We start from the raw sequence: 23,229 nt of genomic DNA, 5'->3' as shown, positions 1-23,229 counted from the left end.
CATATTTAAATTCTCCCTCATGAGAAATGAAATAGGAAGGACTAGGAGTCATTCAGGTAGGGCTGGACATTAGAGGGCCACAAACCATTGTAATATAAAATTTAAAAGTCTTTGCTCCCCAAGAATGAATTTTTCCTCCCAACAAGAAGTAAGCGCTAGTATATACTTTGCATTTTGTTTTAATTGTCTCTAACTTATCTTTTCCACTAAAATAGAATCAGATTGAAAAATGGAGATTTTTTTTTTTTACCTTCTTATTTCTAAAGCCTAGAACTAAGTCTGTTACAAAGGAGACCAGTAAAGACCCAGACAAATGAGTGAAAGGATGTAAGTTAGCTTGCAGTGACTGATTCCGAGGGACGTGGTCTCTAAGAGACTTTGTGAGTCATCTTCTTGTTCTATCACAGCATCAAGGTTAGTTTCCTCCTCCAAGGTGAAAAAAACGCAATCTGGCTTCTTGTCAAAGTTTGACAAAAAGACTTGGGCTGCCATGGTGGGAACCAGCAAGCCTAGAGCATCCTCCCCCTTCACAGTCCCAATAGCATCTGAATCAGCTTCAGGCTGCATTTTCAATTCCATCTGCCTTCTCGGGCTTTAACCCAACTGGCAGCTGTACGACCTGCAGTTTAGGAGGAGGGTGATAACTGCCAGTTATGCTCAGACCACTTTGGAGGTGGAACCACTCCAAGACACTCTCTCCTTGAGTTGCTCCAGCTCAAGCAGCTTAGGAAGGAACCACTGAAGTGTTTAACCAGAACAGAAACTTTCCTAGTAGGAAAAAATGCAGGATCACCAGGAAGTTTTAAAGTGAGCTTAAACAGATGTTAATGATATTATAAGCAGCCTTTATATCACAACAGAAGGCTTACAACTATTAGTGAAAGACATGAAAGGGGGCCAGCCTACTTGTTTGTTCTGCTCAGCTCTAGTTAAGAAAATTAATGGGACCGCAGAACAGATGCAAAATTGCAGCATTACTTATCTGCAATGTTATTTTCGGGCTTCTTGAGTGCTGCCTGTTTAACAAAATGAACATTATCTGGCTTGAATCCATAATGGCAGCTGCTTCTGGGGCCAAATAGGAGGCTTGGATTTGGGAGAGAGCCTTTGGAATGCATAAATGTACAGGTCAATCAAAGTTCATTTCAACTAAAAGTGATGGGATTCATTCAGAGTATGGTTCCATTTTCTCGAGGTGTTCAGGCCTGACAAAATAAACCATTTAGACACACACCCCTGATAGCTTCCTTGCCCACTCTGTGGTCATTTTAATGTACTAGCAGAGTTCCAAGGAGTTGCTGAGGGTCTAAGAGCAGAATTTGAATTTATGTAGCGATCATTTATAAGACTCTCAGTAGGTTGCTTGTGACAAGGCTTGTGACAATGCTTCTCATGGTAATCCTGGAACCAGTCACTTCAGCATCCCCTGAGAACTTGTTAGGACACAATTTTCAGCTCATCTTAGACCTCTAGGAATCTGAAACTCTGGGGACAGTGTCCAGGCATCTGTGTCTTAATAAGTCCTCTGGGTGATTGTGATGCTACTAGACTTTGAGAGTCAATACTTTGAGAGATCAAGTGTGAAAAAAAGGAAGAGTGTTTTTTTTTTTTAGGGATTGATTACTTCTTTCAATTTTTATTTTTTAATTGAGGTAACAGTTTACAACACTGCACATGATTCAGAGGCTTAGGTTCACATCTTTTAATTTTTTTATTGTTTTAAAGATTTATTTATTCATGCATGCAAGAGCTGGGGTACAGGCCAGAGGCATGGGGAGGGGGCAAGAGGATTCACCAGAGACAGAGTGGGGAGTAGAACAGCAGATTGACTGAAATACACTGGTGAGGGGAGCAGTGGGTGAGACAGGAGAGGTCTGCTGCACCATGTGGGTAGCTCCCTGCCTGGGGATCGAACTCATGCTGCAGTGGTTGCGGACAGCCTCATAGGTTGCATCTTAACCCTTGCACCACCAAGGAAGCCCCAGGTTCACATCGTTTTAGATGTATATTATCATGCCACACCCACCACCAAGGCACCCACAATCCTCTTCCATCATCCACTGGGCCCACAGAGAGAGTACTTAAAAAAACAAACCCATCATAGTTTCTTTTTGAGACAACCTCTTGCCAAAACAACCCCTACCATAGGTCTTAGTTAAGATAATTCTTATTTTCTTGTAATGTGTCATCTCTGCTACTTTAAGTTAGTTTGAGGGGGAAAAAGTTGCCTGAAAGTTATTTAGCTGATTTAACATTGATGAACTGAAGAAAAATATATGAAAGCCCAAAACTTTGAAGGCAGATTTAACTGGCACTAAGGCTATCTTTGCTTTAGACTCTATTTGGAAATTGGTAAAGGTGATTTGCTTCAAATGAGATAAAGTGCAGTCTGGAAATGTTTCTTTATGCAGATTAGAGCTAGTGAAGATAAAATGCTGAATTTATGGCCTCGTAGAAACATGCTACATGTTAGAAGTGAGGTGCTCTAAATCAAGGATAAATCATTAGCAGCTGTATATTTGGCACAAAGGAAGCAATACAAAGCAGACCCTTGGAAATTATTTTGGACAGATTTGGAAGCCTCCATCTGTTTCTTCCCTCAACTCCCCCCAAATTCTCTGATTTGCTTCAGGCTTCCCCAAATTCAGGAGATCTTCAACCTCTTCCCCATTTATTTATACTGGATCCAGATACACACAAGGCAAAATGATAGATTTTACTGCAAGAGGATTTATTTGTATTTTGGGAAATCTGGGGATTGGGTACACGTAAGTCCTGGAAACTTGCACCATTGTAAGGTTTGCCTCTATTTGATTTTATGTTTTTGGGTAATGAAAGATGACAAGTGTAAAAGTTCCTAAAGGCAGAATGGTTATTGAATATGGCATGGTGGGGCATGTGCTTACAACCCCAAATGTTTCAAAAGATTTGGCCACTGTAAAATAAAGCTAAAATTAATTTTAAATACACCTCAGTTTGGCTGTTGATAGTTAGGATTCATTGGCTCTTACTTGGTGCTAGGTATTGTTGCTGAATACTTAAATATATTACCTCATTTGATCCTTATACAGCCATGTGAAATAGACCTTAAATGGACATTTATAGATGAATCTGAGGCACAGGGAAGTTATTAATTTTCCCAAGTTCTTAGCTTGTTGGTTGTGATGCCAGTCTAATAGTCTTAGTCATTTCAAAAAACCCAACTGAAAACTGGACAGAAGTGCTTCATAGGCACTTCTCCAAAGGACATACAGATGGCAAACAGGCATGTGAAAAAATGTTCACCATTACTTATCATCAGGGAAATGCAAATCAGAACCCCAGTGAGAGACCATCTTATACCTGTGGGAATCACCCATATCAGAAGCCCCAAAACAACAAATGTTGGTGAGGATGTGTTGGTAAGAATGTAGACTGGCCCAACACCTATGGAAAACAGTATGGAGGTTCTCTAAATCTCTAGATCTACCCTATGATCTGGCTTCTCTAGATCTACCATATGATCCAGCAATCCCATTCCTGCCCAAAGAATGCAAAAACACTAATTTGGAGGGTTAGATGCACTCCTTTGTTCATTTCAGCACTGCTTACAATAACCAAGTTATGGAAGTAACATAAGTGTTCAAGGAAAGATGAGTGGATTAAGATGTCACACACAATGGAATACTACTCAGCTATGAAAAGGATGAAAACTTGCCTTTGTGACAAGGATAGAACTGGAGGGAATTATGCTAAGAGAAATAAGTCAGAAGGAGAAACAAATGCCAGGTGCTACTGCTTACATGTGTAACACAGAGAAACAAAACAAAGAGTCAGACAAAACCAAACCAAACCACCAACAAATCCTAGAAATTTGTAAAACTGAGGTTACCAGTGGGGGAGGAGAAAGGGAGAGAGAAAAGGTGGGAGAGGACACAAAGAGTATGGTGGAGACCTACAGGTATCTTGGTGGTGGCTGTGATGTGGTAACGTACATCTGAAGATATGAGAGCCTATATTTCTGAGTCATATTTAGTGTTGTAAGCTAATGTTAGCTTAACTGAAAAAATTATTAGAAAATTAAAAAAAATAAACATGCTCTTTTGATTATATAGTTCATCCTGAACTGACCTACACTTGCTCTGAGTGAAAAAAGATTTCACTGATATTTACTTGTACATATTTTATGGTTTCAGGTCTTCTGTCTAGTTCTGTAATCCATTATATTTTATGGTTTCAGGTCTTATGTCTAGTTCTGTAATCTAGTTCTCTGCATGGTGTGAGATAGTAGTCAAGTTTCATTCTTTTGTATGTAGTGACCCAGTTTTCCCAGCACCATTTATGGAAAAACTTTCTTTGCTCCAGTGCATATTCTTTTCTCCTTTGTCAAAGATTAGTTGACCATAAATCTGTGGGTTTATTTCTGGGTTTTCTATTTGGTTCCATTGGTCGTGTGTCTGTTTTTGTTCCAATACCATGCAGTTTTGATTATTATGGCTTTGTAATATAGTTTGAAATCTGGGAGTGCGATGCCTCCATTCCCTTCTTTTTTTTTCAGGAGGGTTTTGGCTATTTGGGGTTTTTGGTGGCTCCATATGAATTTCATCAATATTTTTTCTATTTCTTTGAAGAAATGACATTGAAATTTTTATTGGAATAGCATTGAATCTGTAGATTGCTTTTGTTAGGATGGCCATTTTGATAATATTAATATAGGTGAAACACTACATGACATACATCTCAAAGACATCTTTACAGACACATCACCCAAAGCAGTGATAGTGAAGGCAAAGATAAACAGCTGGGACTACCTCAAATTAAAGAGCTTCTGCACAGCAAAAGAGACAATAACCAAAACAAAGAGAAAACCCACTGACTGGGAGAAAATTTTTGCACACAACACCAATGATAAAGGACTGATCACAAAAATCTACAAAGAGCGATGAGATTCAACAAAAACAAAGAAAATAATCCAGTCAAAAAATGGGCAGAAGAGCTAAAAAGAAACTTCTCCAAAGAGGAAATGGAAATGGCCAACAGGCATATGAAAAATTGTTCAACATCACTTGTAATCAGGGAAATGCAAATCAAAACTACAATGAGATACCATCTTATACCAGTGAGAATGGCACATATTAAAAAAACTAGCAACAACAAATGTTGGCGAGGATGTGGAGAAAAAGGAACTCTCCTTTACTGCTGGTGGGAGTGCAAACTGGTCTGACCACTATGGAAAGCTGTGTGGAGATTCCTCAACCTACTATAGAGATTCCATATGATCCAGCTATTCTACTCCTAGGTATTTACCCAAATGACACAGAAACATTAATTCAAAAGTGCACCTGCACCCCTATGTTTATAGCAGCACTATTTACAATAGCTAAGCTTTGGAAACAACCCAAATGCCCAAAAATAGATGACTGGATCAAGAAGATGTGGTACATATACACCATGGAATATTACTCAGCAATCAAAAAAGATAAACTCATGCAATTTGCAGCAACATGGGTGGAGCTGGAAGGGATCATGCTCAGCGAAATAAGCCAGAAAGAAAAAGAAAAATACCGGATGGTCTCACTCATAGCAGGAATCTAGAAAATCTAAATAAGGGACCAGGAAAAAGAATAACTATAAGAAAGAAAAAATCAAAATCAACAAGCAACTATAAACCAGAGACACACTATGGGGGGGTGGGGAGAGGAGGGATTGGGGTCAAAATAAGGGGGGTGCAATTGTATGGGGAATATAAAAAATAAATCTTAAAAAAAGAATAAAAAATAAACTGTAAATACAAAATAAAAAAAAGATTTCAGCTATTCAAATTATATTTATATCCTCATGGGAGAAGAAGATACTAAGACCACTCAAGTTCTTGCAAACAATCAGAAGATAATTGTCATGTAGTCATTCTTTAATAACAACAAGTCTGAAGAAATATATATATATATATATATATGTATGTATCAATCTGAGAAAACTTGGTTTGAGTAAATATGTCCCTCCCATCTATAGTTTTATTTTGGGTATGTGTATACTTTTCAATAGAAGAATTTAAGATGAGAAAAAAACACAGAACCTCTTTTAAAATTAAACACACACACACACACACAACTTAACCAGCATGATAATGACCAAAATAATAGGCATAGGAATGTTGGGGAAAGGTATCAAGGGGGAAAATGAGGTAAAGAAAAGCAGCAACTAACTGAAAGTCAGATCTAGCTCTCCTAAGTTTTCAATTCTTTCTAAAACTCTTCTGAAGAGTTGTACAGCTTAGCTTTGGAATTGGGAACATAGCCACCATGAGCACCATACATATTCATCTCTGCCTTGACTTTTTTTCACTCTGCAAGGAAGATAGCTGAGAGCTGCTTAGCTTGGGAAATCATGCAAAAAGGGTTTCTCCACAGGGCTTTGCCTCTTCATTAGTACAGAACCCAAACTGGTGTTGGAGACTTTATCCCTCTCTTAAAATAAATCCCCCAAAGAAGGTGCGATTAAAGCATGCTTGTAAGGGGAGGAATGCAAATATTGGTACAGAAAATCAATTACTCGGGAAATAACAGTGAGTACAAACCTATGCTTATTTTAAACACTGGTTATAAAATACATTTGGATATAATCATCCTTACCAGCTGTACTGCTGAATGTAACCACTGACTTGTTTTGACTTTGATTAGGAATCATAAACACGTGGCCTGACATAACCATGAACTCCAGATTTAGAAGTTGTGATTACAGGAGATTCCAGAACATTGACAATAACTTGTTATTGGTTGGGATGAAATCATAGTAATAGCTCTCTCAAGCAGTATCCAATTAACCAATTAGTTGGATTAACTGTGGCTTTCCATCCTCTTTGTAAAATATACTGACCACTGCCATGGAAAGCTCCAGATTAAGAGATTTCTCTCTCCAGTAACCCTATGCACGTCTGCTCTTGCTACCACTTGCGCTATAAAAATCTAGGGTCAACCAAAGGACACAGAAACATCAATTCCAAAGAACACCTGCACCCCTATGTTTATAGCAGCACTGTTTACAATAGCTAAGCTTTGGAAACAGCCCAAATGCCCAAAAATAGATGACTGGATCAAGAAGATGTGGTACATATATACCATGGAATATTACTCAGCATTCAAAAAAGATAAACATATGCAATTTGCAGCAACATGGATGGCGCTGGAAGGGATCATGCTCAGCGAAATAAGCCAAAAAGAAAAAGAAAAATACCGGATGGTCTCACTCATAGCAGGAATCTAGAAAACTTAAATAAGGGATCAGGAAAATGAATAACTATAAGAAAGTGAAAATCAAAATCAACAAAAAACTATGAACCAGAGACACTTTTTGGGGGGTGGGGGCAGGGAGGGGAGGGATTGGGGTCAGAATGGGGCATGTGCAGTTGTATGGGGGAATATAAAAATAAAATTTATTATTTAAAAAAAAAATCTAGGGTCAATTATGTTTATTCCCAAGCTGTTTATGCCAGTTGTACTAGTTACTGTAACTACGCAATTTAATGAATCTTATATATCCTATGAAATACAGGATAGTAGCCCTATGAAAACAAAATTAAACGCTTTGGAAAGATACAATAAAGGGGGTGTTATTAAGCAAACATCTGCTGTTAATTACATAAGGTAAACTTGAAAACATTGGTGATAATAAAGATCTAGATGGAGTAAGTATTCAGATTACTTTAAATTCTAAAAGGAATATAGGGGGACCAAACAAGACATCAGGGGAAAAATGATAACAATTCAAAACACAATACAACACAACAAAAACCAACAGAAAATTATAAACCAGAGATACCCTGCAGGCGAGGGGGAGGGATCAGAGGGAGAGAGGGAGTAGCACAGGGGACTGTGGTGATGGTGAACAGGTGAGTTTAAAAATGAACAATGATGTGAAATATATATAAATAAATTAAAAAGAAGGAAAACTGGAAATCATAAGCTGTATATTTTGGGTGAAGGTTACACAAACAAACAAGTAAAAAGGCTTGTAACTATAAGCAACAGAATGGTATTTATAGGACAGGTCTTAGCTTCACCCATAAGACTGGCAGCATTTTAATTCAACATTTGTTTTGAATACAAGGACCCTCCTATGATCAGCTGATTCTTCAGTGAATGGACTTTTCCTCAGTTAGCTCTGTCATATCACCACCAGGTAAGGTGGTGTAGGGTAAAGAAAATATCAGGCTTTTCTGCCCTTCCGCCATCAGGATAGATGATGGATTCTTGTCCTGAATGCATGCCTGATGGCGGGCACCTGGAATAGGGTGTGGGCATAGGTAGATGGGATTCAGCTGAGCTAAGACTGTGCTTTTAAGGGCGGCGTCACGGGGACGCCAGCAGCAGCAGAAGTAGAAGCCGAAAGAAGCAGCAGCAGAAGCCGAAAGAAGCAGCAGCAGAAGCCGAAAGAGAAGAAGCAGCAGAAGCAGAGAAGGCCAGGGAGCCCAGATAGAGTGAGGATTTGCTGGGGGCTGGGAGGACTGCCAGCCTTCCGGCCCCCCAGCACCCCTGCCTGCCATATGCCTGGTGAACCCCAATAAAAGACCTGCAAAAACCCACTAAGGACTCTGACTCCTCCTTTACCCGGTCTGCATGGGATCAGAAAACCTGCACTGTGCCCAGTCCTGGCCTTTACAGGTGGCTCAGAGTGTAGCCTTTGGACCACAGCAGCATCACTAGGATGCTTGTGAGAAACGCAGAATCTCAGGTCTGGCTGCGGGTAGTGCCCAGAAACTGGGTACGAAAGACTCCTCAGGTGATTCTGAGACCTACTGAAGTTTGACAAGCCCTGCACTGCTGGATTCACACATTGCTGGGGGCACAAAGTGGATACAGCCCTTTTAGAAAAGCAATATGATATGTGACTCACCAGGAGTCAAAAATTTCCTTTTAACTCTGACTTAGCAATCCTACTTTTAGGAATAGTTCCTAAGAAAATTAAAAAAGAAACAGAAAGTTGAATAAAGATATCCTGGCTTCAAGATATCCATGACTTTACTAGCTAAAATGATGAAACAATTGAAAGCAATCTAAGAGAAGAATGGTACATAAATGACAGTGAATAAAAACAGTAGATATAAAGGACTTGTAAATGGACTAAGTGTTTATAAAGCTAAGTAAAAAATGTAGCATGCATCGTGGTTATAATTATGCAATCAACTGGAAAATGATGAATTCTATTAGGGTGTTATTGGGTGATGATCTTGCTTTCAACTTTTGAAGTTATAATAATGTTTATATCATGAAAATATGTTAATTATATTCTTTAAAAGCACCATCACTTAAAATTCACACTACACTCTCAACATACAATTTAAATACTCTTTTAACTATGTGAAACACCACTGCAATGTAACTATGCAGCTGTTGTATGCAAAATTTCAAGGTCTAATATCTTTTGTGACAGATGGGCAGTTAGAGAAATCAGTCTTAACTAAGGAGCCTAGCAATACCTGAATTATCTTCATCTTTGCGGATTTTGAGCTTCACCAGGTCTTCACACTGTTGGAGGATCTGAACTGCATCTTCCATGGAGCAGTTGTCCAGTCGAATGTTATCAATTGCAAGTAGTTTATCCCCAAGTTCCAGAGTTCCAGTTCTGTTAGCAAAAGCATAGCAAGACATGACTAATGATGATCACTTAACCAGGCCATTAAGAGGCATTAAGCATTCTGTAGCATTATTGTAGTCTTTAGAGAAAGAGAGGTTCTTCAATTGCTTTTAAATTGCATTTTACTGACAACCCCCCCTTTTTGGAAGTCTTACTTTGGATTGCTGTGATGACATTAAGTTGCAGAGTATTAAAACATAATTTTTTATGCTTTCTTCAATATAACTAGGACATCCATATAAGCCTCTCTCACAAAGTCTAAGTTTCCTTGAAGGCTGTCAAGGGCCAGGATCTACAGAGATCAGGCATCCTTATGCTTATGTTTAACCACAGCCCTTATATAAACTTCTCTACAGAAACCAGGTGTCCTGCTTCCCTACATCATTGAACCATTTTTGATCTTGGGCAGTCCAGATACTAGGAGATAGGTGAGAGAGGTAGGGAAGCCTAAGGGGCATGGGCTTGGTGGAGGGCCAAGACTTGTCATCACTGATCTTACAATCTGCACGTGGAAACTCACACTGGATGAACAGGGAAAAAGAGGTGGATCTGATGCTCCTTATCTGAAAAGTGGTCAGTGAGACTCTAACATGGTCTGTGACCACTGCAGATCTGATGAAAGTTTTACCCATCATGAACCTTAGAGGGGTCATTTCTGTTTAAGAAATGCCTTAGAACAAACCAGGAAAATCATTTTCCTTACCTGTGTGCCACACTGCCTTTCTTGATATCTGAGATGACAAGGGGGTCTCCTGGTTTTCTACTGGATGGTGCTGTAACAGTGATGATTGAAAAATCACATTTTTATATCCACCACTATTCATTTTCCCTATTTTATAGACACTATTAATGCAAGTACATTAAAAGTGTATTATAGCAAAGAGGGTTAGGAAACGAATTAGAAAATGTACACAATGTATTTTTCTTAATATAAAAATGTTTGCATAAATATTTTATAAACTTAAAAACTAAAGCAAAGTCATTTTAAATTTGCAATTGCAGTTCTTCCTATCAGGTTGCAATCTATTTTAATCAGTGATTATCAAGAGGGAGGTGAGGTGTGGCTAATCCAATAGGAGAGTATTAAAAGCTAAATAGGGCTCCCCTGAGTGGTCCTCGTATGTGGTCCCCAACTCACCTCTGCCTTCACTCCTTCTCAGTGAGGGGACACTACTGTTTATGGCACTATGTCTTGCCATTCAACTGTACTGCACAGGAAAGTGAATGAGAATCACTGATTTACAGTTTTTTTTCCACAACGAAATCTTTTGCTAGATGCAAGGTAAATCTTTAAATTTTGTTCAAAGTTCATACCTAGAATGCTCTGAAATATTTTGGAGGGTGACAATTTTATTTTATTGACAGCAGTGGGTATTTGGTGCTGCTAAATTATAGTTTTATACATATCAATATTCCATATAGGTATAGGTAACTTTTATTTATTTATAAGACTATTAGCAATTTTGGGTTTTATAATTTCTCTGAGGAATATTTCCATATGATGAGAATGAAAACCAATTAGTAATGAGTAATAAATGGAAAGCCTACAATTAATTTAGGAGTGTGGAAAGCTTACAGTTAATTTAGGAGTTTGATACTTAAAATCAACCATACCAATATTTGTGAAAAATAATTTACCTCCAGGAGGAGATGTTTTGCCAACCTGAAGCCTAGAGTGATTCTTTTTTCAAATATCATTAAAAGGCCCCTAAAGTAAGATTTTATTATAAACAGTCTGATCACCCTATAATAATCATATAACCATAACATATCCCATAATCCCATCTGAATCCCAGGAAAATGTTTATGCACAAGAACAGATGGTTTACTATTGCACCACAACACTGAAAGAAAAAGCAAACACACATACCAATACCTTACTCACAGTCTAAATTAGTCCACAGTAAACATCAATGGGACTTCATTCAATCATTATTCTTAGCTGCTAGCGAAGAATGCAAAACACCCTACTCACTACAATTAATACATAATTTAAACCTCTACTCAATGATCTGAAATAATTCCTCTGGAGAAATGTAGACATTTGGCATTTTTACTCATGTCATATTTCAGAATGGCAAATTGCTCTGGGCATAGGGCACAGAAATAAAAACTTTCTTATTACCAGTGAGAACAACTTTTCTGGCATCTGCCAATGAGTTTACACAATGAATGTTTGCCATGTTTTAGTAACCATCACAGAGCACCCACTGTTGCATTGGTTTTTAAATAATCTGTGTTCCTCTGGAATGGTCTAAAACAATAGCAGAGGCAACAAAATGCATCAAACCCATCTTTTATATCTTTACAACAGATATGACCTCTTGGACAAATCCACACAGTTTTGTGGAAAGTTTTAAAAAGCTTTTTATAGTCTGCAGACATATAGAGGCCATTATCACATTCATTAACTAGTATCTTCTCTCTCTACTTTTTTTTTTTTAAAGATTTATTTATTTTTATACAATAGCTGGGGTACAGGTAGGAGGCACAGGAGGATGAGAGGATTCATCAGAGATACAGCAGGGAGCAGAACAGGCAGAAGGACCAAAATACACTGCTGAGGGGAGCAGCAGGCGCAACAGGAGAGGTCTGCTGTGCCATGTGGGATTCTCGTGGGCCAGGATCGAACCTGCGCTGCAGAGGATGCAGACAGCTTCACACCCCTGCACTCAACCTGCTGCGCCACTGGGGAGGCCCTCTCTCTACTTCTTCATTAGGATGGATGACCTGGAGTGATGACGTTGAACCCAGTGGTGGTGCCAACCTACATGAGTGCCTGATTTTGCCACTACCACACCCCCCAGGCACCCTAAATTAGATGATGCTTGCTTGGGTGTGGGCTTAGTATAGCCTATGCTTCCTTGTACCATGTTTTTTTTTTTTTTAATCTTTTTTTTTTTTAAGATTTATTTTGTTTTATTTATTTATTTATTTATTTATTTATTTATTTGTTTTGTTTATACATGCACTGGGTACAGTCAGAAGCACGGGAGGGTGAGAGAATTCACCAGAGCAAGAGCGGGGAGCAGAGCAGGCAGAAGGACCGAAGTACACTGCTGAGGGGAGCAGCAGTGGAGGTCTGCGCGCCATGTGGGACCCTCCTCCGGTGGCCGGGGAGCAGCTGGGAATCGAACCGGTGCTGCAGAGGCTGCGGGCAGCTTCGCAACCCAGCGCTCAACCGCTGCGCCACCGGGGAGGCCCTCTTGTACCATGTTTTAATTCCCATTACTAGGCTTGCTTTGTTTGGCTTGTAGTGCTTTAAAAATCTCATTTGTTGCCCACATTTTGCATATTTCACACAGGAGTTAGAGGTGATACAGATCATACTTGAGAGCCAGACTCAGCAGCACAATGATACGGTTCAAAATCCTCCCCTACCACTGAGCAGGCATGTGTCTGTTTTCTCATCTGTGGTGGTGAGAATGGTCATGAAGACTATTAACAGTGATGATCTCATAGCGGTTTTTTTTGTGAGGATGAGGAGAATTATTCAATGTAAAACTGGATGGGTGCCCGCAGGATGCACTACATAAGGGCTTTGTTGTTATTACAATTACGAAACAACATTGGACTCACTTCCCCATCCCCTGCTTTTGATGGAGCGTTCAATCTCCTCTTTGCCACCATCCTCACTGGGCTGATGGCAGCAGACTCCTCACCTCTAGAGGTTTCTGAGACTGGCATCTTTTGAATGAGAATACTCTAGCACTCACCCAGCATTTGGAATGTGATTGGTGTTCTCCACAGAATCAGTCCTTTAACCCATATTTTTTAAATATATATTTTATTTTATATAATCTTACATAATTTTTCATTTTTGCACAATGTATGCATTTTTATTTTGGTTATATTCTCCATACAATTGCACCCCCCTTATTTTGACCCTAATCCCTCTTCTTTACTCTCCCTGCCCCCTGACCCCAGTGTGTCTCTGGTTTATAGTTGCTTGTTGATTTTGATGGGGGGGGTCATCTCATGGGGTCATTAGGCATGAAACAGATTTCACTTTTCTGCAAAACGATTCCAACTGGGAAAGACATACTAACCCTTCAGATTGAGGGAAGGTTATACTACATGGATCAAGGGTATGGCTTTGGAAAGAGGGCAACAACAGGTAACTCAGTTCTGAAAAAGAACTATCACAACCACTTGAAATCTCAATATATACTGGTTAAGAGTCCAGAACTGAAAGCCTGGAAAAAGAGAAAGAACAATGAAGCAAAATGCCATTATAGTATTATATATTAAATTTAAATTTTTTACATTTAAAAATTTGTTCTTTCCCCACTCATTTCATAAAGGAATTTTAATTCAAACTCTTCACTGTTTCTTCAATGTCAATTGTTTTTGTTGCTACTAGAGCTGCATGTTTTGAGCTGTCTACAAGTTTTTTTCAGAACTCATCACTGTCATGTCTTTCATAGCTCTTTTGCAATCCAGCCACATGATGTCACTGGAAATTTTATTTATTTATTTATTTTTAAGATTTATTTATTTATTTATACAAGAACCAGGATACAGGCCAGATGCGCGGGAGGGTGAGAGGATTCACCAGGAGACAGAGCAGGGAGCAGAACAGGCAGACTGATGAACTACTGCTGAGGGGAGCAGCGGGCACTTACAGGAGAGGTCTGCAGCACCATGTGGGACCCTTGCCGGCCGGCGGGGATTGAACCAGCACTGCAGAGGCTGTGGATAGCTTCACAGTGCAGCGCTCAACCGCCTGCGCCACAAAGGAGACCCTCACTGGAGATTTTAACCCAAATCATAAGTACTCATTGACAATAATTGTACAATAACATTTCAATAATTGGCATTTTTCATGTAAACCATTGGCAAACAGTCTTGATTCTCACATGCTTTTTAAAATTTGCTTTTCATTTTTATCAAGTTACATGTGCTTACATTTTTTTTTTTTGTTCTCTGATTTGTAACACATTTGAACCTTTAAGAAATATAACACCATCCAATAAGAATCTTCTAATTGTGGGAAGCATACATTTCACAAACTATCTTGTTTCTAGTCTCCAAGATTTTTCTAATAGTTTATCAGAAAGGCTCTGAACTATGGGCTCCTGACACCTGAGTTTTTGAATGTTTTGATTACTGTAAAGTAATTTCAAGTGAATGAACTTAATTTCCAGCTGTTTTTCTTCTGGAATGGACTTATCATTTTGAAGTTACCTAGTTCACTGCAAGAATGTTTAACTCCTTAAGTTCTGAGATCTGTTCTGTCTTTGGAAAACTTGGTAAAAAAGTAAATTTTTTCCTGCACAATGAGGATGAACTTACAAGAACATACCCAATATTAAATTATAATAAAAAGCAGCATGGATAATGTGGTTATGATGTTCACTTTGACCTTAAGCTAGTGACTAACTCTGGAGATCATTTCTGGATCAATACAAATCAAACATCACTGCAGGCACACTTGACTCCTTAACACAACTCTCTACATTACACTATTGAAAACTAAAAAAGAGTAAGTGAACAAATCCATATTCATACATGATTATGTTTGCAAGAGACTACCTTTTTTAAAATATATTTTACATCATTGTTCATTTTTAAACAATATTTCTTCCCCTCACCCCTGCCCCAGTGTAGGCCCCATAGAAATTTTCTTCATCAATTCACCCATGCACCATCACCACAGTCCCCTGTGCTCTTCCCTCCCTCCCTCTGATCAAAAATAATAATACACGGCACAACAAAACCAGACAATTATAAACCAGAGATATCCTGCAGGGGAGGAGGAGGGAGAGGGATCAGAAACTATTTTTTTGAAAAAAACTTTCTCCAAGAGTAGTCTTCCATTCTCTGTTTCTCCCGAAGTAGCTTTTGGCTGTTTCTATATTACTACTTAATTTTCAGTGTTACTTTCTATTATGAAAGATAAGTTAGTTCATTTCCACTTCTATGCCATCAGCATGTTTATCCACATTTCTCCCCCCCACCCCCAATTATTCCAATATGCTCTGTCATAAATTTCATAGGATCAATATTTGGCATTTACTTCAGTGTGACTATGTCAACAGTATTTGCAGACAAGTCATATTGCTTGCCTTTTCTGCTGGATTTATTTTCCCTGTACTTATCTGTTGTCTTGATGTCTGTTTGCTAAGTTTCTCATGTTTGTCATGAATTCAGCTATTCAGACTTCCCAGGTTATGTAAATCTCCTCTCATTATGTTAAATCATTTCAGCAATTCTGACCTGCTAGATTGTTTGCTTTCTACAGTTGTTACACAGATCTAGGTCATTTCCTTCCCACAGACTCCAGGAACCCAAAGGTTCTTTTACTTGTTTAATTAATTCAATAAGGAGGCCATTAGACTGAGGTGGTCTGAAGGCCCTCACAGTCTAATAAGCAAACCAACATCTAAGTCTGTAAATGCCTCAAGGTTACCAAATCAAAATATTAAAGCTACTAATTACAAATAGCCAGCTTAGACTTTAAGCTATAGCCTACCAAATAATTTTCTTTCTTTACTTTTGCCTTTTTAAAAAATAAGCCTTTCCTCTGACTCTTGGTTGTGGATTGCTTCTAACTACTCCTGTGGTGTCATTGCCCCATTGAGAATTTTGCTCAAATAAACTCTTACAATTTTTAATAAGCCTCAGTTAATTTTGAGCATTTTTCTCTTGCATCTTTGGAACCCTTGCATCCTGAAACCAGTTCTTTTTGAAGAAGATTTAGAAAATGATGGTCTCTATTCTTTGCTGAGAAACCATTTTCTGTATTTGAAGGTGGGTGAAATCTTTTGAAGGGAGGCTAGTAAAATGTGTACCAAAAAAGTATTCCAATAATATTCTATACTCTCTAGTGATTCATGAAACTCTTACTTTGCTAGTCAAGGTGCTTTGTTTAAAGAGCCTCATGAAGAAGCAAAGCTACTTTGGAGAATCTCTCTCAGTTTTAATTTCAACCATATAAGTATATATAATAATACCTGACAAATAAAACTAGTTATTCACTTTCAAATGGAGCAGTAAGTAGAGTTTTTATTGCAAAGTTAGCAACCCCCCCCCCACCCCCCCATGAACCATTTGCTTCTAAATATGCTTAAGACTTAGGGGGGAAAATGACAGATTTGTTGTGCTTGTCATAGAGGCTGCTTTATGATTTTTATATAAAAAAATAAAGCAAGGCTTTGTTTCTGCAAACAATTCAGTCACAACCAAAAAGGAATGTCAACAAATTAACTGCACTCACAACCTGCTGTCTTTTGCTTTTCTGCTATAGGATCTGGAAAGGTTCATCCATCAGACAGTGACAGGGATGAGTGTTGTGTGACAGTACAGTCAATGGTACGTCAACAGAATGGGCTGGAATCCCCGTTTAGACTTTTATCAGCTCAGGATCTTTGGGCAGGTTTTCCCGCTGAGCCTGACTTTCCTCTCTGCACAACCGGCAGAGCTGTCACAGCTCAGCTTTGAAGATTAAATGAGAAAACACATAAATTGCTTAGTGCCATGTCTGATACAAAGTAGATACAAATTCCTGTAATAAAACTACAAGAGAAAAAATGGACATCAAAAGGGCTTCCCTGACAAGTGAGTGTGACAGGGACAACCAGTTTCTCTGTGTTGAAGGGCAGGAGGGCTGCCTTGGAGGCTTGTGCTCTGGCTCTGGAGTGGCTGAGGTTTTTGCTCCCAATCCCAACTGCATCATCCTGTGGGGTCGTTCCAATTTATTTGATGTAATAAATTACTTCATATTATAGCAATAGCACCAATAAAAGTGATGGCTCATGCTAATGTGCTATGAATGCCTCATCAGGAACTTAAGAAGATTAGTTTGAAACTGCTCACCACATCCAAAATCAAAGGGACTCATTTCTCAGTCAATTAGGTGTGAAGAGTGAACCATAAGCCAAGGGTGAAGACTCTGATGGTGTGTATCCAGGGATGGAGACCTGTTTTACCACTCAGAGTTTTCAGAAGGTGAAGACAGAAAGGAGACTTTGCAAAAAGGTAGTGAGAGATAGCAATCAATAGCAATTTGCAGTGACTCAGTTTTACCAGCAGGACCAGTGTGTGTTTGAGAAAAGTCTCTTGATTTCCAGGCTAAGCAGTACAATTATAGTAAGCACTAAGTTTCGTGGGGTACAACTTGCTTAAAAGAGTCCATGAGGATCTATGTTTAAAAATAAGTAAGAATCATCATTTATTAAGGTTCACAGTGTGCTACAGGCACTGTACATCTAATAACTCATTTAATCTTCTCAATGATGCTACAAGGAAGGTATATTAATTATACCAATTTCTAGATGTAAAGTTGGGGTTAGTAAGATGCAGGGAGTGAGGGAGTGGGTCTGGATGGGTCTTGATCATTTTCCAAGTTCATGCTTCCTCAGTTCATGCTATGGCATGAAGATCTATAGTCATATAGATATGTGTAAAGATCTATAGTCATATATGCGTACAGATCTATAGTCATCCTCTCCCTCAGATATTCATCATCTCTCTAGTAGGTTCATTTCCTGCGAGCACACTGGTAAGTAGATTAATGTACAAGTATACGGACTCCTTACAGAGGTTAAATAAGCACCTTATATGTGAATTTTGTGATTTCATAGCAATGAATATGGTTTAGGATCCTCCCTTCCCTCCCTTGCCCCCTCACCTCAGCTTTCTTCCACTTCAGTGAAAGGGAGCCATTTTCCCCATCCCCACTTACATGCAGCCACGTTGGACTACAATTCCCAGCATGCCATGTAGAATGGGGGTTAACTAGGAGCCAGGTGGACACATACATTGAGGTAGACCACAGTAAGGGAGATACTTGGAGGAGAGACTTAGAAGGAAGACACGTGGCTAAGAGACATGTGGAGAAGCTGCTCCTGGGATTTGAGCATTTTGGCAGCGATGACAGCAGCCATTACCTTAACTTTATGGTGAATTATAGTCTATGTTTTGAATTTCGGGCCTTTCCTTCTGTCCCAGCTTTCTGGGACCTGCCTAACCCTTTTCTTGTGGCTCCCTGCTAGAAGGTGACTTAAGACTTGTGGCAAGATTTTGGCCTTACCCACCCTGCTAGAGGCCACGCTTGTTTGGCTTCGTATTTGCCCACGATGGAATGGATAAGTTTTGGACTTGATCAGGAGTTGGTCATTTGAAATTCTTTCTTCTCTTCTCTCTCTCTCCCTCTCTCCTCTCTCTGCCCTTTGAGATTTCACACCAACTAAAGATCTTTCACAACAGGAATCTATTTTCTTAGTTTTTTTGTGCATGGAGTTGGCTGAACCCTTTTAGAACAGGTACGTCTTCATAATTTGGGGTCTCTGGGTGCCCCTTGGTCACACAGTTAGTTACAAATTCTTCTCTCCCTCCTTTCTTCCTTGCTCAAAATATGATTATTTTCCACAAGGAGATACAGACTCAGTATGGTAATTAGTTATATAAATGGAGCTGTAGTTCTAGAAGGACTAACTAGCTTATGAATCATTTCTCCATCCAGGTAGAGTATGATGCTTTTAGCTTCCATGAGTAGCTTTAGCTTATGGCTTGGTAAAATTCAGGCCATCCTTATGGGGATTTTAGGGTAGTTTCCATGATTGGTTTTAAAATCAGCTTTAAAATAGTACATATGTAATACCATCATGCATCATGATTTTAAATGCTTTCATATGAGTAAAATAATTTGTAGTGTGTGTACATGACTATACCTCCAACAAACTGCACATAGAACTGATTTTAAAAAAGGACTGTACCTAAATTTCTGCTATGAGTGGGACCATCTGGTATTTTTCTTTTTCTTTCTGGCTTATTTCTCTGATCATGATCCCTTCCAGCTTCATGATGTTGCTGCAAACCGCACATTTCATTGTGTATATGTACCACATCTTCTTGATCCAGTCATCTATTTTTGGGCATTTGGGACCAGGAAATTTGGGCATTTGGGACCAGAGACACACTACAGGGGGTGGGGAGGAGGGAGTAGGATCAAAACAGGGGGTGGGAATTGTATGGGGACTAGAATCAAGATGAAAATGGATACATTGTATAAAAATGAAAAATGATGTAAAATATATAAAATAAAAAATAAATAAAATTTAAAATAAATAAATAAATAAAACAATCACACACAAAAAGGACTGTATCACAAGATTAGCTTTTAAATGGATACTCTCCTTTATAGTTAAATCATAGTTTATGTATCCTTATTTTTACACATCAATGTATTATATAAAAAAAGAAAAAAAATCATTCCTAATTAAATTTGAGAATAAAATACCAGAGTGGCAAAATGTGTGGCAATAGAAGCTTCTGAGAAGTGTCTTCAGAATGTGCACTTGCAGTGACTGCCTCTGAGGACAGGGTGTACTAAGCATCGGGTTAGGCACAGTGGGCGCTCAGTATATTTACTGAATGAAAGATGGGCATGGGTGGCAGGGCCTTTGTGTACAGTGGAGAGGTTGTGCACTGCACAACACCCAGAGTGACCACCTTCACAGCCACTTCTGAAGACATGGAATAAATAGAATAAATGAAAGCAGTCTTAACATTACACAGGGTTCCAGATGTCACCTTGAGCCCCAAATATTTGTAGAGTAGTAGTTCTGATGTGCTCCCCCTTAATCTCAGTAACCACATATGTTGACAGACTAGTGGCACATCAACACTCCTTCCTAATGAACAAATGGAGAGGCTAAGTGACCTGATTAATGACATAAAAGATTTTAGTTGCACCTCAAAGATGTCTGGAGCTCCAAACTCCATTTCTTCTTTCCACTTAATATCCAGAGGCACATCAGGTACACTGGTTATACTTTTGTCCCACTAGACCATGTTTGGATTGGGATGGGGTGGAGAAGCAGGCTCTCTCATACATAAGGCTTCTTTTCTTAACATTTATTCTGTATTAAAGCACCACTGTTTTTAGTGCGGCACTAGATATGTGTGATTTATTGGTTATAAATAAAATTTCACTTTCAGTGTTATATCGGCAAAGTAGAATTGGACAACCCCTTTTCATATTGCCCAGTTGAGAACTTTTTATTTTTGCTTTAGACATTGACAAAAATCTCTCTGACTGAGTGCACTAGGGCACTTTTATGTAGTTGCATCACTTTTTTTTTTTTAAAGATTTATTTATTTATACAAGCACTGGGTACAGTCAGAAGTGCAAAGGGCGAGAGAATTCACCAGAGCCAGAGCGGGGAACAGAATAGGAAGACCGATGAAATAACTGCTGAGGGGAGCAGCGGGCGCAGCAGGAGAGGTCTGTGTGCCATGTGGGACCCTCGCCAGTGGCTGGGGATTGAACTGGCGCTGCAGAGGCTGTGGTCAGCTTTGCAGCCCAGAGCTCAACCGCTGCGCCACCAGGGGAGGCCCTCATCATTCTTTCTTGAAGGCACCATGCCTTGGTCCAGGCATTGCCTTTACGTCTCCTTTGGTTTTCATACAGTAATCATTTACTTTCTTATCTTGGGGCATTTATGGATGAACTAAGTTTATGAATATTAAAAGCACAAAAACCTCAATTTCCATTCTATAAAACTCCACCGGGGCTGAAATTTTCAAATTTTACCAAAGCAGTTATAAATCTAGAGCCTGAGGAAAGGAGGAACTTAAACACACACTTTTATGTTCTGCTTTTCTTTTTGGTTTGGTTACCCAGACACCTGACCTGTGCAGAAATTCAGGAATTTACTCAAATGATAGATATTATTCTCTTGCAAAAAGAAGAAGAATGGATGGATGAGAAGACAGTCTTAAAAGTAAATAAATGAAATTTTTGTTAGTTAATTACTGTGAAAATTTAATCCATATATAGTAAAATACAGAGAACCTAAATGTATTTTTATGCTCATGGGGAGGGTGTGATACACGTATTTATTTAGTACTAACTTACTACTTGCTAACGATTATATTAGGCATATAAATATGATATTTAATACAATAAATAACAGACAAAATAGGGATATTCAGTACATAGCCTTATTTCCATTTTACAGATGAAAAACTTAAGAATGGAGAGAGTTTAGGTAACTTGTCACATTCACAAAGCTAGTAAAACTGGAGGTATGACCAGCTCCACATTATTGTATCATTAGATAGAAACTTGGCAATGACATTTAAAACATGTTAAACCTATAAATCATTTGACAATACAATTTTCTAATGTCTTTTAAAAATTGCACATTTTAAAGGAATTTATTTCTACTTACAGCTTATGGTTATTCCCAGTTCCACGTTGTGCTTCTTAGGGAGTTTTACATGAAATGTTCCACTACTTGGGATGACAGACTCTATAATTTCAAAACAAAAAAGAGTGTGTTTGTAGAAGACCAGGAAAATTGGAACACCAATTAACAAAAACCATCAGGAGGACTTATATTCCTTTATTGTAAGCTATAGTAACTGAAGTTACTCTAAAATTCTGATGAAGGAGGCTGCTGTGAAGAATACATGTCTTACCCAAGGACCATTGTGCATAATTCATAGCAACCTTTGACTTGAGTATTTCTGATGTGTGATTCTGGCAACATCTTCATAAAACTTACCTGGGGTGCAAGTTAAAAATAGATTCCAGAGTCATGCTGGATGTATGGAATTTCTAAAACTGACGCCTAGAAATATGCATTTTAAGCATGGTCTCCAATTCTAGCCATACTGGAGTTTAAGAACTGTAGGTCTGGCAATGTAAGAGAACTGTTAAGTCTTGCTGTTCTAAGCTTAATATCTTCAGTGAGGCCAGCTGGAACCGACGGGTTGTTGGAACCTGGGGTACATTTTAAAAGACAGAGCTGGAGGACATTCAGAAGGGGTCTTCTGTTCCTGTGGGGTTTCCAGTGTCTTAATTCTGCTTTGGTAAGGCTGCCTGAATCTACTCTCCTGAGAGATTATGGAGGCAGCCATCTTGACCTTGTGGTGGATTCAGCTTGGGTGGGACATTTAGAATTTTGGTTTTCTTTTTTCCTTCCCAGCCCTTTGGACACTGCTCAGCTCTTGTATTTTCTGATGGGAAGGTACCTTGGATTTGTTCTGGCGATTCCACTTTTGGACCTTAGCTGCTCTGCTTTGGGCCCTGCCTGGCTGGCCAAAAGCTTACCCACAAGCAGATGGTTCATACTGAAGTCTGATTGGGTGTGGCTATTTTGAAATCCTCTCTCCATCTCCTCTCTTTAGTCTTTTTCAACCTTTCTCAGGTTAAAAAATGGGGGACATCCTAGAGTTTGATTATTTTGCTTTTGTGTGCATGGGTGGGCATGAACTCTTAGATGGCCAAGATGAATTTTTCCCTTTAATAGTTTGGGGTCTCTGGGAATCCCTCAGTTTTGCCTAGTATCTGTTTTATTCCTTTTTTTTTCCCCCAAACATTATTTTCCATTTTTACTGTTCAGTGATTTATTTATTTACCTTTAATATTTTGTTTAAAGATAGCTGGGGGAGTAGATTTCAGGAGAAATTTCAGTTTGGTATGATGGCTGTTGATTGGGGGTAGGGGAATGTAAGAGATGTCTTAACTTGTAAACATCGAAAAGTCCATTCAAAGAGGTAGAAACAGGAGTGATAGGCAAAATATTTCACAACCAAAACGTTACTGGCCACAAGTGATCAGAGTAGATGCCAATCAAAGAGTTGGAACACAGGGATCGAGGAGGC

The 23,229-nt window shown here is 38.9% G+C and overlaps 1 protein-coding gene across 14 annotated transcripts in view; it reads right to left on the bottom strand.

The window, feature by feature from the left end:
• The window catches only part of GRIP1 (glutamate receptor interacting protein 1), a 694,619-nt gene that overhangs the window by 53,135 nt on the left and 618,255 nt on the right, over positions 1 to 23,229 (bottom strand). For all 14 annotated transcript variants that reach the window (XM_054696252.1, XM_054696249.1, XM_054696250.1 and 11 more), the window contains 3 exons: positions 21,792 to 21,872; positions 10,316 to 10,385; positions 9,455 to 9,600 (listed from right to left, as the gene is read on the bottom strand). In XM_054696252.1, the coding sequence (XP_054552227.1) occupies positions 9,455 to 9,600; positions 10,316 to 10,385; positions 21,792 to 21,872 (297 nt within the window). The remainder of the gene's footprint in view (positions 1 to 9,454; positions 9,601 to 10,315; positions 10,386 to 21,791; positions 21,873 to 23,229) is intronic.

The sequence above is a fragment of the Talpa occidentalis genome, unplaced genomic scaffold (genome assembly GCF_014898055.3).
Source record: "Talpa occidentalis isolate TD23 unplaced genomic scaffold, MPIMG_talOcc4v2.1 talOcc4.16, whole genome shotgun sequence".
NCBI lineage: Eukaryota > Metazoa > Chordata > Mammalia > Eulipotyphla > Talpidae > Talpa > Talpa occidentalis.
Note: the sequence above shows the minus strand (reverse complement) of the source record. Positions and strands in the feature narration are given on the sequence as shown.